This window comes from Bombus pascuorum, chromosome 14 (assembly GCF_905332965.1).
Source record: "Bombus pascuorum chromosome 14, iyBomPasc1.1, whole genome shotgun sequence".
NCBI classification, from domain to species: domain Eukaryota; kingdom Metazoa; phylum Arthropoda; class Insecta; order Hymenoptera; family Apidae; genus Bombus; species Bombus pascuorum.
The window spans coordinates 4,875,404-4,892,763 of record NC_083501.1 but is presented as its reverse complement, the minus strand read 5'-3'; the positions used below and the strand labels follow the sequence as shown (position 1 = coordinate 4,892,763).

General features: G+C 32.9%; 1 protein-coding gene and 1 long non-coding RNA gene across 3 annotated transcripts in view; one reads left to right on the top strand and one right to left on the bottom strand.

Annotated features, from left to right (window-relative positions):
• LOC132913887 (peptide-N(4)-(N-acetyl-beta-glucosaminyl)asparagine amidase) overlaps nt 1-17,360 on the bottom strand; it is a 53,297-nt gene that overhangs the window by 1,948 nt on the left and 33,989 nt on the right. Inside the window, exons 3-6 of one of the 2 annotated variants that reach the window (XM_060972527.1) lie at nt 2,370-2,500; nt 1,019-1,290; nt 375-664; nt 78-302 (exon numbers count right to left, since the gene is read on the bottom strand). In XM_060972527.1, coding sequence (XP_060828510.1) covers nt 78-302; nt 375-664; nt 1,019-1,240 — 737 coding nt within the window. In that variant the 5' untranslated portion in view covers nt 1,241-1,290; nt 2,370-2,500. Of the gene's footprint in view, nt 1-77; nt 303-374; nt 665-1,018; nt 1,291-2,369; nt 2,501-3,340; nt 3,400-17,360 lie in introns of those variants that run through there. The other variant, XM_060972529.1, reaches the window with a different exon arrangement.
• On the top strand, nt 6,038-16,103 carry LOC132914292 (uncharacterized). Its single transcript, XR_009659557.1, has 3 exons — nt 6,038-7,012; nt 15,400-15,526; nt 15,627-16,103. It is a non-coding gene; the product is annotated as an uncharacterized LOC132914292 (long non-coding RNA).

Below are 17,360 nucleotides of genomic sequence, written 5' to 3'. Positions count from 1 at the left end.
ATATTTAGTATAGACCTACAAATCCTTTCTTCAAAAAATTCTCCAATTATTCTTGGAATTAAAATATATCAAGTTACTTATGTATCTCCACTTGTGAACATCTAGGATCATCTGGAGGTACTGTGTTCTGATGTTTACAATCTGAAAAACAAGCAGTACACTTTGGACTATCGACCCATGTGAAGAATTTATATTTAAACCAATGTAACAATTCCATGAGAAATATATCTTTAACATCGTCAACATCATCCTCACTGTATTGTTTTGTAACACCTGGAGGAGACTGATTTAGTTTCACATGCCTGCAACAGTAAATTTGATGAACAAAACCAAATTTAGAGTAATGTAATCATTTTTAAATAATTTATTATTACTTGTGCAATTGTCTGAGTCTAGTCATGGTAGCTATTTCAAGGTCCACTATGGGTATTATTTTTTTAGCTTTCTCTTGCAAGCTTGCATCTTCGTATCGCAGAACTTTTTGAAAGTTGTCTATAATAGATTTGTAAAACCTGTTCTCTTCCACTGTGAATGTTAGCGGTATTAAACTATGCAATGCTGGGTCTATAGTAACAGATGCTTTGGTGCTTTTACTAAGCAATTTTTGTAGGGATTCCAATTTCGAAAGTGATGCTTCTTGTGGCAATGAGAGGCAGTCAGTGGTCTATTGAAAAAAAGAAATGTTAATGGCGCTTTACTAACTGGTCACAAATCAAATTAAATCTTATCATTTAACAAGATAGACTCCATACCAGGAAGATAGGAAAAAGGAATTCTACATATACTATACAATTAACTATTAAAATAACTATTAAAATTTAAGAAATTTCTTATATTGAATCATAATCTGAGTTATGAGGACTGAAGAATTAAAGTCAAACTAGTGTGGGGATAGTGAGGATGATGACGATAAATTAACGTCGCAGAATTCTGACCAGTTAGTAAATCACTATAGTACTTCACAAAATTCAATGAAATAAAAATCAACGACAATATCTTAGTCTTCAAGTATAATTACCTCGACGAAGCCAATATCAAATAAACATTCGATGCCTCCAAGAGCAGGTAGCAATTTTGTAGTAACTAGAGGATGATCAAGTCGTACTTCCCGATATTTTTTGTCATTTGGATGGGACAGAATGTTTTGACAAACAGTTAACAATGCATTTTCAGCATCATTTCGTATTTCTTCTTCGTTCTCTTTTAACAATTCCACAGATCGTAACAGATTTTTATCCATGGTTGAGATTTCTTTATTTTCACAAGTGCAAGATGACACGTGCAAGTCTAGAGGAAAAATGTGACATTGCAGTTGGAATGCAAGTCATTCAGTGGTGTTACTAATCGTCTAGTAGCGCTCTTTGTGAGAAATGACATAAACCGGGTAGAACAAAATAATTCGTGTCTTTATACGTTTGTATTTTAGAAATAACAATAAGTAGATATCTAATCATTCACTCAAATTTTCATCAAAAATGATCATGCCTCAGTATGATAAAAAAAGACAATTAGATACATACATATTTATAATATTATCACACGAAGATAAATTATCTTCTAAAGATATAGCAGGTACTCTTCTTTACCACTCATTGATACATATATAAGTAAGTATAAAGAACAATTTTTTTCTTTGTTGCAGGCATCTATTTCATTTTATATCGAATGAATGAAAAAGCGTGAATTATGAAATCCATAACATATATATTTAATCCATTCATTTGATAGCAACAGATTGTTGCAATTTTCCTATGTATGTATATTGTTTTACGATATCCTTTCGTATGACATTCTTTGGAACATACGTTCCATTATAATACATGGTAAAACCACAATTCCACCACTATATTCGATACGTTATTCTCAAACGAAGCCTGTTAAAAGTGCAAAAGTCCATTCCGTTTGAAATATAATGGCGTGTCTATAAACAACGTCCAACGCTGCTATTGTATGCTACTGATATCGTTAAGGAGCATCGTATACGATGTCACAGAATGGTGGCGAGATAAGAAAAGCATAGCCGATGCAACTCAGAATGCACTCGAAATGTATGACATCTGTATGAAAAGGACATTGTATAGCTGTACCATTTGCGAGATAAAAAGTAACATTCCTATCGGTATCACGATGGATTCGAATCAGATTAAAGAATTTTCCAATATAATACAATATCTCTTGTGATTTTTTCTTATTTATTTATAAATAGCAAAGTTTTAAATATAAGTAATTTTTAGAAATTAATGAATCATTCAACAAGACTGTTATTCTAAATAAATACTTATACTATGAAATATCAAATTTAAAAGTTATGCAGGTTAAGATTGTCCAGAGCCTAAGGTTATGATAGGCTATGGAAAACGACTTATCTATGGACTATATGGTTATGTCAATTCTCAAGATTACGAGGGAGGTCTTGGTTAATGGTATAAAGGCGGTTCTCAGTAAACGCGAAGGTTATAGGAACGGCCTCTCAAATTCCTTCTTCGTTGTAAAGGTAAGCCTGCAAAAATCATTTCTAAAGTTGTGACAAAAGTCTTGAAATTTTCTATCCTGATAAATTCTCAAACTTTACTGTCATGAAAGTGATTCTTTCAGATTTACTACCTTATGGAGTATATTTCCTAAATTCTAAATAATCAAAGCGTAGATTTTAGGGTTTTGTTTTTATTAGATTTTATTAAATTTGGGGAAAGTAATTTCCCTTAAAATTTTTTAATTTATTAAACACTAATATTGATCATTTCCAATCTTTTTTTTTTCAGTAAATCATTCAATTTTCAAGGAAAAAAATTGAATTGTAGTAAACAATTATTTCTTTCTAAATTCTTTTTATACCTCTTTCTGTCTTTTTTTAGATCTTTCTATAATTTCGTTAAGATTTAAAGAAGAAAAAGCTCGGTTTCTAAAAATGACTAAAACAATCGAACGAACAAAGGGAAGTACTGCGTATTTTAATTTATGGTAAGAGTAAAAGTTGACAGATTAGAGATACAATTTTTTGAATGAAACAGTTCGCGTTTCACTTTAGCGGGCCGTATAACGGCCTGATTTTCTACAACATTACTTTCTTTCAAACTCCGGACAATCGGTCGAAAGTGGAGCACTGCTTTTGTTTCATTTTTGATTATGTACAGCTGCCAGCATCGCGTTCTTAAGGCGGCCAACTTTTCGATGCTACATCCCTCTCGCTTTCTTTTTCCGCTTCTTATAGACCTACGATTTATCTACTACGTCAATTAACTTTAAATTAATTATTAAATTGAGATATCAAATTTAAAAGTTATACAGGTTAAGATTGTCCAGAGCCTAAGGTTATGATAGGCTATGGAAAATGACTTACCTATGGACTATATGGTTATGTCAATTCTCAAAATTACGAGGGAGGTCTTGGTTAATGGTCTTTAAATTAATTAAATTATTAAATTAATACTGCTTGAATTCGAATCATCCAACAAATATGAATATACTTCATTTTATTTTCATACAAGATAATCGTAAGATATTTGAATCATTATTTACTTTTTTAATATTAAATTATTTTAAATAATTCAATACTGAATATTCATTAATAACAATATTTCATTATCATTTCAAATGTACGATATTATTTTAATCATATGCTTCTTTGAATTTATCTCACAATTTATTTCTCCCTTTCGTTTGCAAACTAATTATAATTATCAATTAATGACAATATTGTATAATAATATTAATAATAACAGTAAAACAAGTTAATGACATTAATAGTAGCAATAATATTATTACCGAGTGTTACTTTTAATATTAAACGATTTCAAGTAATTTAATATATAATATCAATTAATGACAATATCACATAAAATAAATAAAATTTGAATTATTTGCTTTTTCCAATTTATTTCACAATTTATATTACAATTTATTTCTTTCTTCTCGTATCATGTCACCATGTTAAGTACATAAACGTTTGAAGACAATATCCGGTTTAAAATACGCGGGCTTTTTTTGTCACCGGAGGACATTCCCAGCGGTGAAATTATGAAATTGAATGTGCACGGGAATAAATTACCGAGTTCACACGGAAATAAACTTGATGGACAAACACGATGTCCGAGCGCAGACCGGCACAGATGTTTGTACACCCAGTGCAATTTTGCTGATTTCGCGAAACTTTCGCGAGATATTTACTCTTCGAAGCGTCGCGTCTCTCGTAATCGAATAGAACGACGAGTCTATTCAATCCAAGATCAAAAGTGTTTTCACAGAGAGTCGTTGGAAAAATGGAAAATTTTCCACGTCATTAAAAACCAATTTCTATAATTAAATCTTGAAAACCACATTAGGTTAGGTAATAAGTTCGTTCGTGTAGTTTTGAAAGATTTTCGATCTATTATTACTGGAACGTCGAACATACTTGATGTATTTGTGGGAAATTTAAAGATGTAAAAATGTACATAAAATTTAAAAATATAGAAAAATCTGACATATAGGACTTGAGATAATGTCTTTCAATACAGATCCATTTTTTTTTTTTTTTTTCTTTAATACGTTCATAAAGATACGAATCTATATAGGACTGAACATTCTCTGCTTATTTGTTACTATTGTAAATCTAATCCTTTCGCTACCATGCGTCACACGTGCGAAAAATACCATTCTAATTCTTGGAATGTCTACTTGCATTTTTTCATTATTATATATGTAAAAATATACGTGTCGTATTATGTAATACATTGAAAATTTGAAATTTTAATTGCGAACAGCGATTTTTCTTTTAAACGATGGTAGCGAGAGGGTTCATTATTTATAATATTTTTTACTTGCAGAAGAATAGAAGAATCTTCGAATTTAATTATTTGCAGAAATTTCACTTTCTTTTCTCATTATATCGATCTTTTTATCGTCGTATCAATTTTACATCGAAAGGCAAATTAATTTCGAAGACGAAAGACGCGAGGGGTACAGTACATGCATGAATCGGTCAAAGTAACGAACTTTTATGTAATTTTCAACTGGAAAAAATTTTGTTCGCGCCATCAAAGAATAATCCTAACGTTGAACGTTAGAGAAAAATAATTCTTCCATGGCATAACAAGTTTTCGATATATAGATCGATGTTATGACGGTCAGTCAAGGTAATCGCGAAACGTTACGCTGCTTCGCCGTTAAATACGGCAAATGAAATAATGGATAAAGTTTTACAGAGTATAGAGTTCAGGAACAATATTGCTTTTAGAAAGCAATATTTCAACGGCTCGTAAAGTTCCCTTCCCGTCGTATCGTTAATCGGTTTCCGTTTCGAGCGTGGGCGGTTTTATTGAAAAAAAAGCCACGCGAAAGATTCTAAATAACATTTATAAATGTTCTGTGAAACGTAATCCCGGCGATCAGTTTTAATTCTGCTTTAATTAAATCACATTATCGTCGAAGATAAAAAGACCAAAAGGAAAAGTAGATTCCGATAGTATTATCATGGTTATTTCATTGGTTAGTAGGATATTGATTTTATATTCTATTGTGTTTGATAATTCCTTTCAGATAAATCCTCAATATCCCAAGATTTGTTAATGGATAGGAAGTTTCTATTACTATATCTTTTCCATCAATTTATTCTCTTCTTCTTTACTATTTTCAAAACAATAATACATAAAATTAGTCAAGAATGAAGAGGAGAAGGAAACTGATTCTAGCAATATTATTCTTGTTATTTCTTTGATTGACAATCAAATTTTGGAAATATAACGTGAACTAGTTTTTCTTTTATAATATGCATAATTTATCTTAAGAAATGTAGATAGATATTCTGCCATTGACGGCGTATGTCGTTACAAACGTTGAGTCGTACTACTTGATAGAACCTTTTTTCTTGACATTGAGTCATACTACTTGATGGATCTTCTTCCCTATTTGCTTCACTATCGATAATTAAATTACCACCTGATCGTTAAAATTGGCGTACGTAATTTAATGTAAAATTTACTGTAAAATAAAAATTGTTTAAATCAATTATTGTTATAATTAAGTAATTATAACCAGTTAGATTCCGAGTGGTCAATTTATACAATGAAACAGGTTGTCTACAGATCTTCTTTGATCTTTTCCAAATAGCGAAATTAAATTTCTCCGATAACTTTTATAACACATTTTTTCAAATACATATTTATATAAGCAAATCATATGAAACTTCTTTTACGCAATAAAACAATTTTTTTCCATGAATAAATGATAGAATTAGTAATAAAAGCTCCTGAATAATTGATAATGAAACCTTGCTTTTCTCCGCCTTTACGAAGCAGGAACAATGCACAGCAATTTGAATTGAAAATTTAAATTCTGAACCGTAAACTAAAAATTCTGTTTTACCAACATAAAAATACTTCACTTTATGTTACATTATGGTGAATATCTTATTTTAAAACTAATTTAGTATTCTTCTTATTTAACACTTACATAATTTAAGCGCTACCGGAATAACGATATTTTATCTTATCTTATGAAAATATTTCATTTCAGGTAATCTAATATGTTATCCTATTTAGTAGCTCGTTAAGGTAGAATGTGAATTAAAAACACGGGGAATTAAGTGAAAACATCGATCACGAGATGAAGAGAATGATCGTTTCTTAAAAGAAAACTTTATTTCAGTTCGGTTGATAGAGGACGAGGATCATAGTTTGAGCAACGTTGACCTAGAATATCTGGTGGAAAAGCGACGAAAGCGGACAGGTACCCGCAGAGAGGCAAAGCGATAACAAAGCTCTCGCGGGAAGGCTGAATTGTCGTGGAATCCTTTGAAATACGAGATTGCACCGTCTCGGTGTGTTTCTTCGTTCGCTGGCTGCAAGATTTCCGTTAGCCTGGGCGAATCTTTTTCAACGGCATGGCTACTCGAGCCTTTCGAATTATCGATCCTCATTGTTGGAGCCGCGGATGCGACCAAGAGTATTATGCGCCAGAAAGAAGCCTCGTTGTTGCTTGCTGTTCCTCTTCCCTACGCGGTCCTTTCTTCAACAAGCCATAGGCTTGTGTAAAGGTACGTGGTATTTTATTGAACATTTTTGGCGAAGTGAGATTCTTATTAAAATGTTAAATACAATTTATTAGAACATCAACGCGTCTGCAGATCACATTATCCCTTTTGATTAAGATGTCTTATCTACCATTTCGAAATTGAATTGAAAAAAGAAATTGGTTTTATCGGTAATCATCTACGAAACGGACAACCTGACTGGTTTCAATGATTTTGAAATACGTTGTCAAGGTCAACATTCTGAACAACTTCTCCCTATATATGTTAGTGCTACTTATTTCGGATATTAAAGCCGAGTTAAGGTAACGTCATATTACTTTATCGCTTTAATATAATATCACTTTACATGAAAAAAAGAAACCTAGGGAACTTCAAATATTTGATATATCTTGATAAATGAAAGAATGTTGGATAGGACGTTTCAACCAGTGACAGTGCAGAAGTCAAATGTGATGAAACGATAAAAAAGTTTAAGTGGGATTTAACACAAAAATGAGTTAAAATAAAAAAAAAAGAAAAATATCAATATTATCACATGCTTCTCCCGCGATCTTCACGTTGTCGGTTTACTGCTCGCGAAACAAAGAACTCTTGTGAATATTTTTCTCTCCGAAAAACGTTCGACGCGTCGAACGATACTCGAGCACCTGAAGAGCGGCCTCTAGAAATCAGTAAGTTTAAAACGATCACTCGATGTTTCACATGTCATTGAGTGTCAAAGCTTTGGCAGCGGCGGGAAAATTCGAGAACGCCGCCTTCGCTCGACGTGCGCCGAAAATTCGATAAATTTCAATTTCCGACAAATAGCCTCGGCCAAGGTTCATCCACTTATTCTGCCTCCGATAAATTTTCAATATCCACGCCTCTATTGTACGCCAAACGTCCCGTCTCATCCCTCCATCTCACTTTCCTTCTCTCTCTCTCTCTCTCTCTCTTTCGTCTCTCTTGACCCGTACACGGGACATTCTCGTTCGTTTTGCACACGTGCCGGATACACGTGTACACACGGTCGTTAATGCTGAAACGTTGTTTTGCATCTCAAACGTTGCTTACAGCACGTTCGACGTCGATCGACAAGACGCTGATTTGCCTCGAAAAAGCGGGCCTCCGACACCAGCCTGGCGTAAACAGGTTAGATTGGAGAGACGTGTTTCCGATCCAATCATCGTTAGCATCCTTAATTTGTCATGGTAACGATGTAACTAGAAGTTTCCTTATAGAGGTTATGTTTTTAGACCGGCTAGTAATGGTGTTCTGCTTATTGAAACGTATTGGGCGTTTCATTTGTCATGGATTCTTTAATAGGAATTTTTGTTACCCTTGTTAGTACGAGAATTCCGTCAGGGCAAAGTAGGGAAGTTTAAAGCGAGGAATATTATGATTCGTGATATTTTCCCTTTAGAATTATTCTTTTTTAGGATTTCGAGGTAATTGGTATATTTCTAAATGGGGTTATGTAGCCTTTATGCTCTAATTTCTAGTCGATGCATCTTTCTTTATTTTTCATAACGGTTAATATGTTCTATAATATTTTTATAATATCATTTACATTTTTTTTAATGGTACTACATATCTTTTTATGCTCCAGTCGATGCATCTTTTTATCTTCAACGATCCAAAAATGCAATAGAAACTGTCAACGGTTAAATTAATTAATAAAACGTTTATCATAAATGGTATTTTCCTAAATAACGCGATAACACATTAAGAGAATTTCAGAGAACCTAGAGTCTCGTTACTTTGTACCTAACGGGACTATGTTTTCAGAATGTGCGCCATTTTGGACAGCCTTAAGGAATCCCGTCGTCGTCCCCGGAAATCGCATTCACCCTGTCAAATATCGTTACCGTTTGACGCATAATCTGCCGTGCACAGGGCCGTTAGAAGCATCAAAGGTGACATCGCTTTTAGATAGCTCTGATAGGTCGATATGCAAATAAAACCACAACTCGTGTTCCTCCCCTCTCTTAGAGGAAATCGTTAACCGAGTGTTCAGTAGAGTGTCGAGAGGCACCGGAGAACGCGTTATTAGTGTACGTTAATTCGTGTATAATAAGCTCATTAAATCTTTTTATTCGAGCATGGTTGAAGAGACGTTGCTTCACTCTGCGTTTTATTTTTCACTCTTCTTCCTTTCACCCCTACTCTGTCCCCCCATCGACGCGCCTCTTTCGCCAGAGTTTTTGAATGGCGTTTATTAGGGCCACGAGTCCGCATCGAGAACTACTTCGAGACTGTAGTAACGTCACGGAAAGATCATTAAATGAAGGAGAAAAAATGTCTTTTTTACTCAAACACGACGAACTTATAGCGCAAAAATCGTCTTATTCTCTCTTCTTTATTTTTTTGGTTTTCGCTCCTTTTTTTACGATTCGCTTTTCCGAAATTTTTCACCATGAGGTCTTGTCAGTTCTTAAGACATTTGACCTTATTATCGATAGTTCGCATATCGTGAATTTCACTTGTCTATAATTGTGCAAAATGTGATTATATGATTAATTTTTGATGTCCTGATTGGTGAAATTAAAAAAAGAAATGTTTGATTGTTTATAATTAAAATTTTGTTTGAGGGGAAATATCACACGTAATTAGGTACAATACAGAGTGTAAAATAAATCAAAAAGTCAACGATATTTTTCTATTCTTTAAAAATTATTTACTTCTATGATCATCATCAAACTGTATTCACATTTATGAAATACCAATAATTCCATTATATCTCCATAAAATTTATAGTTGGGCTATAGGTTAGACATATTTGCTTAATTAGGATTGAGATTATATTCGAAGCTTCATAACTACCAATGATCAGTCACTCTCTCCAATTACGCTATCCATTTTGTTTTCATAACCTAAATATTCCTAACCTCAACATGATACTACCTATCCAAGCATAATACTAAATTTCACTTCGTGTATAACGTACACCCTTGTTCGTGTTAGAACATTTACAAGAAGTGAGGTAACTTTCGAAAATAATTAGGTAACTATCATAATTTTTAAGTTTTTTGCGAATATTTCGGAAATTGAAGAATATAAAAAGAAGTTATAGCTTCAAAAACCAGATTAATGTTTTTAGGACTCGATACTATTGGTCCAACGGGATCTCCCTTCATAGAAAAATGGGGTAGGGGGTTAGGCTGATGAAATAATGGTGAATTATAACTGAAATAATAACGAAGTAAATATATAGCAACATTTCCTTTATATTCAATTATTTAAATTTTTTTTTAAATTCGCTATAAAAATAAAATGTACTTTTTTTATTGCGAGGTTCAGGGCTATACCTGCTCTTGCCCCCCTCCCACAATCCATGCCTGCTCTAGAAATCGATGAAGTATGCTCTATCCTAAATGATTATCTGTGTACATTAAATCTTCAGGCATTCCAAAAGTTTGCAGAGCGATGGTTTTAATGAAATTACGTTCGAATTTGTATCATCTTTGCATAGTCTATGAATAGATAAAAAACAAGTTTTTTGTAAATTATTTAAGCGTTTTCTACTGTTGCAGTAGATATCAAACTATGCATACAATATATACAAAATTTGGCAATAAACTTTAAAAAAAAAGAAAAGAAGGAAAGAGCTCGAATCTATATTCAGAACTGAATTTATAGAAAAGAGGTTAGGCCAGAGTAAAAAGGAAAATTCCTTAGTAGGGCTAAATTGGATATCACTTAAACGTATCTTTTGTCGAACGGTCGGCATTCGCAATCAAGTTATTTACAGTTCGTGGAGCAGAGATCCATAGTCATGGATAACCTCTTTCCTCGGTCTTCGTCGTAATAGGTTTTACGTAATCTCTGGTAATAAACGAATCCATTTTCTCGTAAATAGATTTTTCCTAACCTCTGTTTTTTTATCTGTTACTTAATGCCCTGTCAACCGGCACCTGGAAACTTCCACCATAGATAAAAATCGTCGCTCGACGCGCGCCCTGTCGTTCAACTGCTGAATTAATCCTATCGGAATGAGGATCATACTATGGTTCTCATCGAAAGAAAAGCCAGCAAGGGAGTCAATCTAATGGATGCGGATGGAGTTAATAAAAGTGCAGATTTTTCGCCTTATATCATCTTTTACTTTTTTTTTTTTTTTTTTTTTTTTCGTTACTGGTGGTTGAATTTTAAAACGAAGAGAGGAATAGGATTTTTAGAAGTCAATGGTACTCGTACTTACTTCATATTCAGTCGGTGCAATTGTGTCAAGAGGTTGAACCAAGAAATTTGGAGATCATGATTTTACACGTCGACTAGTCCGCTGAAATTGGAACCGATCGAAATCGAATTTCCGAGCGTTGGATACACCGATTTCTGACTAACTGATTCGGAAACGATCCGATCTGTATGAAATAAATAATGTAGAATGTGAAATGTGGGAAGGAAGTACCACTTATGTTAATTGCATTTTATACTTTCGATCTATTTTCACATGAGAAACACTTTTACCTCCTCCGTAACAAAAAGCCAAATTGGAAGTGTCCTTTTTATGGAAGAACCTTTGTTGTAGTTTCATAATAAAAATTTCTGATTTTTTCAGGTAGCATTTGATGATTTTTAGCTTTATTTCTCAATAAAAGAAAAATAATGTTACGAAATGGTGAAGTTTGCTGTATCTAAAAAAAATCTCTTCTACTGAAATATTGATAACTAGTCGCCATTCCCTATGCGAACTGGAATGTTCAAAATAAAAAATTCTTTTTGATTTATAAACTAGGAAAGCGTATGTAGTATGAGAGTTTCCCCAAATTTTCACGGTTTGTAAAAATGACAGTAGTCTGAAGGAAGAAGAAATTTTTTACCAAAAAGAAATCAGTTTTAAAAGCGTTTGAAAAATCAAGTAATTTAGATGTCAAAAGATACTTCTGAACTTTGTTTTTCTCAATATAAATGAGATAATAATAATGTTGAGTGTTTCAATAAAATTAGAGTTGCCTAAAAACTCACTATCATTAAGCCAAAAATTTCATGTTTCAGGAAAATTTGGATAAAGAATTTTAATTTCTTTAAAACTAACTATTGTAAAGAGTTCATTGCCTGAAAAAGTACTTTATAAAAAAGTTTTAATGAAGAGAATAAATTTTCCACTTAAAATAATATTTCCTTAAAAATACAAAAAATATTAACTTTTTAAAAAATATTCAGACTGCGTAGGTATGTACAATGTACATGTTTATCGCGCGCCTCGAGATTTAAAAAAGGTTCCAAAAGAGATGAAAGGTTGATGGTGAAGCCTAGGTGAGTACAGAAAGGGGTGGGGGGAAGAGGAAATATTGAAGGGAAGAGGAAAGAAGATTTGTAGCGTACGTACGAAATAAAAAGCACTCGAGCGACGAAACTATAACGGAATGGAAGATGAAACCTTCTAGTGATTCCTCGGGAAGGAAAGTGGAGGGAAGGAATGGGACATTGAGGGGCAAGTTCAAAGAAGATTACAGGGGGAAACATCGAACAGCGAGACATGGATCCGTTGAGAAGCTTTCTACGAATTTACTTGCTCGAATTACTGACAGAGTGCCATAATATTGTCATTTTATATATGTAGCGTTTTATTTTATGCTCATAATTCACAAATAAATTTCGTGATCTCTCATAACATTTATTTAACCCTCTATAAGTTCAATGTATCACTTAAAAATTATATGTCCATGTATCCATATACCTTGACTATAAAAAAATTTCCAGTTAAAGAGTAGCTTTCTTTCAGTTTAAATTATATATTAATAGTATTCATTTTGAAACAATTTTTGCGATATTGTATTTCATATAATAAATAATATTATACTTTTGTGATAGATTTTTATTTTTCAAATTAATGGTATTCTTTTTATATCCTAAGAAAGCCAAGTTCCAGTTATAAGTAGTATAGGTCAACTGTATTGAATTACTGGGGCAAACGAAGTCAAATGTTTTATGATATTTTAGTATACAGACGGACGTAGATACAAATTATTTTACATTATCAGACATTATATTATTCACTGTTTTATGAGCTCCTATCATTTGCAGGTTTGAAGTTCTATTCTTAGTGGATAATTACAATTGCGAGTAGAAAAACATTCTATAAATAAAGTTTTGTAAATGTTTCAAATTTTGAAGAGTAAAAATTAAATTACCAAGCACTGTATAATTCTCTAATTTAGATATTCTTATAAGTTTGAAATCCTAAAATTTTCGAACTGAAAATTAATATAAAATAAAAGAGTAGAAGAGAAGAAATAAAAAGGACTACGAATAAAATTATATATTTTATGTTTTGAGAAACATAAATTTTAAATTACCAGGCATTATTATTCTGTATATTATAAATGTTCACGATGTTTCACCCTCCTCGTTCCACTATCTTATAAAATAAAACTCTGAAATAAGAATTTCGAAGAAAAATATTCTTCGAAATAAAGTTTCGTACTTTAGCTTTTAAAGAGTATACGTTACACGAAGAGCCGTCGATTATGCGAAACTTTACTTAGAAGGTGTTCGAATCGATCAATCCTCCTTGCACACGTAACCATGAAATTTTAATGGAACTTTCGTCCACTTCACTAAAGTATCGGAACTAAAAAAAAAAAAAAAAGAAGAAAGAAAAAAAGGAAGGGGGAAAAATGTTGAAGTTCAAGCGAGAAATTCTTCAACGAGAAAATCAGCATATTGTATAAAGACGATGGAATGACAAATATTGAATCATTGAACAGATTTGAAAATTTCCCGAATTTTCATTATTCATTATCGAATTGTTATTCTGAATATTTAATCCGGCGAGGGAGAGAGAACAAAGTCATTTAATTATTATTCCGAACGAAAAGTCGCTGGGAATGAAGGGGAACTGTTATAAATTCCGTAGAACGTAACGAACCGTATTATCACCTTACCATCAAGTATCATGTCGCAAGCTCGGTGGTCGTGTGGAGTTTATGCAATAAATTCAACTTCACCATCCAAACAACTCATAAAATATTCAACGCTGACCTACAATCTGTTCATCATTTGAATATCGTGTCACGGACATAACAACATCCACTTCTGCACGGATTTCGTTATGATAATTCACGATCCTTGATACAGATAACAGATTTACCGGGCTGATCATTCATACCGGTTATTAGATTCGACGTACTCTGAATTATTCTCACACGCTGACGAAATATTTCATCCGTATCGGAGTAATTAATCAGTTGTTTCGAACTGGATCCACAAATATACCAGAGACCTTAACATTTTGGAAGAAGATATACGTATATGAATCTATTAGAAATCAAACTGATCAATTTTACTTTCTGTTAATAATTTCATTGTTCAAATACGTTATTAGGATTTAATTTCTTAGGAAAGAAATATTTCTTTTTACTAGAAATTATGACAATCCATATAAACAAATTTTTTAAGGTTTTAGAAGTAAAATTGATTAACTCTACTGTTTGTTAATTTATTCGTTCCATTATTATTTTATTATTCGATATTAGATACGCATCATTCGGTTTAATTTCATGGTTTACTTCCACCAAAAAAATGTTTCGAAACTATCGAAAGAACTACTGAATAACACGTTGATATCGTAAAATTTGTTGGGATTTTTCGAAAGGCCAGAACAATGAAAAAAATGAATAGGAAAATAAACGACCCACTTTCACAATGAAATGCAAGAAGACCTTTAAAGTTTCAAACATTCCATTTAACAAACAATTTTACGACACACTAAATACACATTAACAAACTTGCTAAAATTTCTTCAAATTATTTAATCGACTAAATTTAGCCAACCAGAAAAATTAGATTTTTAACGCGACCGACCTAGTTCCGTCACAAGGTGTGTGAACAACTATACAACTAACAACAGATTGGTAGAAAAAGAAGCAAATGAAAACAATGATCGAACGATAGTCCGAAAGAGACCACATTAATCAGAGAGATTCAATAACGTAATCATTTACCGATACGCGAACAGAAACCATCGAACAATGAGGCTGAGTGAATTTTCGTAATAAGAAATCGAATGGAGAGCGCTTTGTTCTCGGGGTGGCTTTTATGCGCGTTTAATGTTCCACCGTTGGAATCGACGTATTGCCAAGCTCGGTCTGCCCTGGTAGAAAGTGCAAAGATACGTTGTGACGATAGTGGCGGAAGAAAAGGGGAAGAAAAAAAAAGGTTGACCAGGAGAATTTGTAGTTGGAAGAATACAGCAGATATCTTCGGTATAGATCTGGCCGCGGGTGACAATGGCGGCCACAGCTATTGGCCCGTTTCACAAGCACGGTCCATATCAATACCCCTTTGTTGCACATGACTGAGTCTCGGATAAAATCCGCTTTCTCTCTCTCTCTCTTTCTCTTTTCTATCTTCTACTTTCCTCGTGGACGGCAGAAAGCCGAGAAATAATGCGCAAACTTTTACAGCGGATGAAATCCTTTGGAAAAATATTTCTTACGCTTCTATGGAACACTTGGAGCGTGCCGATGCGTTTTTGTTCCGAACGCTATACTTTCGACCATTGTAGAGCGCAACCTCTGCTACCTTGGACAGGTATGTATGAAACAAAGGCAATTTTCGAGGAGGTTTCGTGGTTTTAAGTTGTTCAATATACTGTTTAGTGTATTCTTTGCTGTAAGATTTTGTTCTACAGAGTATTCCAGTAATGATGATACAATGGACAAGAGGGCGACTCTACGCGAGGAAGCAAGTGGAAAGTGCAGTATAAACAGTTTTTCTTATGGCGCTATATTACTGAGAAAGTCGAGTTTAAACAAATTTGTTTAGTATATGGTGTAAATATATAATGTGCAAATAGGTATTAGGAAATTTATATTTTCTTTTTATGAGCATATTTATATTTGTAAAAAGAAATTTCATATGTTTTTGTATTGAATGATTCGTAGTTTAAATAATTCCATATGTCCAAATATAAAAGTCGTTGACCACTTAGTTTAAATAGATATTTTCTTTTCATAAACGATGTTATAGTTGTAAATGCAAATTTCGTATATTTCTATTTTGAATGATCGCTAGTTTAAATAGTGTCATGTATTCGAATATAAAAGACGCTGATTAATTTTAATTAGTAATCGTATACTGTATACAACATTTCTTAGGTGAAAATTTATGATCTTTTTCTCGATGAATAAATGTATCTCATACGCATATTCTTGAATAATTTCGTAAATTTACAAATAAAACTCATTAGGTTAAATATTGACTGTTGCATGCAATATTTATCAGTACTTTATCTTGTATTTGCAATTAGCGATAATGGTTACTGACATTTGCAACAATATTTCTTAGAAACGTAAAATATAAATAACGTATGATTAATGTACCGCGCACTTTCTTTACGTAACCGAGTTGTATAAATTCCAGCTTTATTTCGTTCCGTGATTTAAGCATGAAATCGCGTGAATTCGTACGGCACGCCGAGTTGTTTTCAAGGTAATCCGGCTAGTCGTGCGCGCGCGCGCGTTTAATCGAGCTTCGAGGAATAAAAAACAGAGGAAAATTTCCCAGTAGAATGTACTTTTATTAAAAACTTCCTCTGAAACGTGTTCTTATGCATTTAATATTTAACAGCAAATCGCCGAGCCGTGGATGACCGGTTCACAAGTCTGGTTTCCTGTTAAAAACTTTCTCATTTCTTTCAGGCAACGTAATCATAATGTACATTCGTCGAAAGAACGATGGAACAGCTATCTGGCAGTAATTAAACACGATTATTTATGCTCGTGTAATTTTAATTCCTCTACACATATTTAAATATTTGTAACACCAAAAGATCGCTTGAGAGAAAAGAAGTTTTTAAAGAGATAAAAGAAAATGCTGAATAATTTTATTAGTTTCATTAATCCATTCGTCATATTTATTCTGCACGGCGAATTATTTAGTTTATTATGTATCGAGCTATTTCACTTTTGCTTTCAATGCCTCGATTAAAATCTCACTTTATGACGATATTGTATTATAGATTAACAACTGCGCTTCTTAGTTAGTAATTCTATTGCAAATTGTACTAAGTGAACAAACTTACAGCTATATATTGAAGCTACGTACACGTGGCATATTGTTAGCGAAAAAACAAACGATAGCAACCGTTCCTATAAGTTTCGATATTGAGTTTATGCAATTGCCAACATCATTGCTAACATTGATAATATCAATCAACTGTTACATTTTATACGGAACCAGAGATGTTCTTATATTTATAAACCAGAGTGTACATAACGCTAGTAGCAAACGTATTAAGCCTACAAGCTGTACGAATTTTAGCAGGAATCCACGCGTCGTAATATGAAGTGTATAAATGTTCCTTAATTTTTCTGCAACCACCGGGGCTGTAGCTTTTTCACGGCCCGCTAGATGAAGCTGTTAG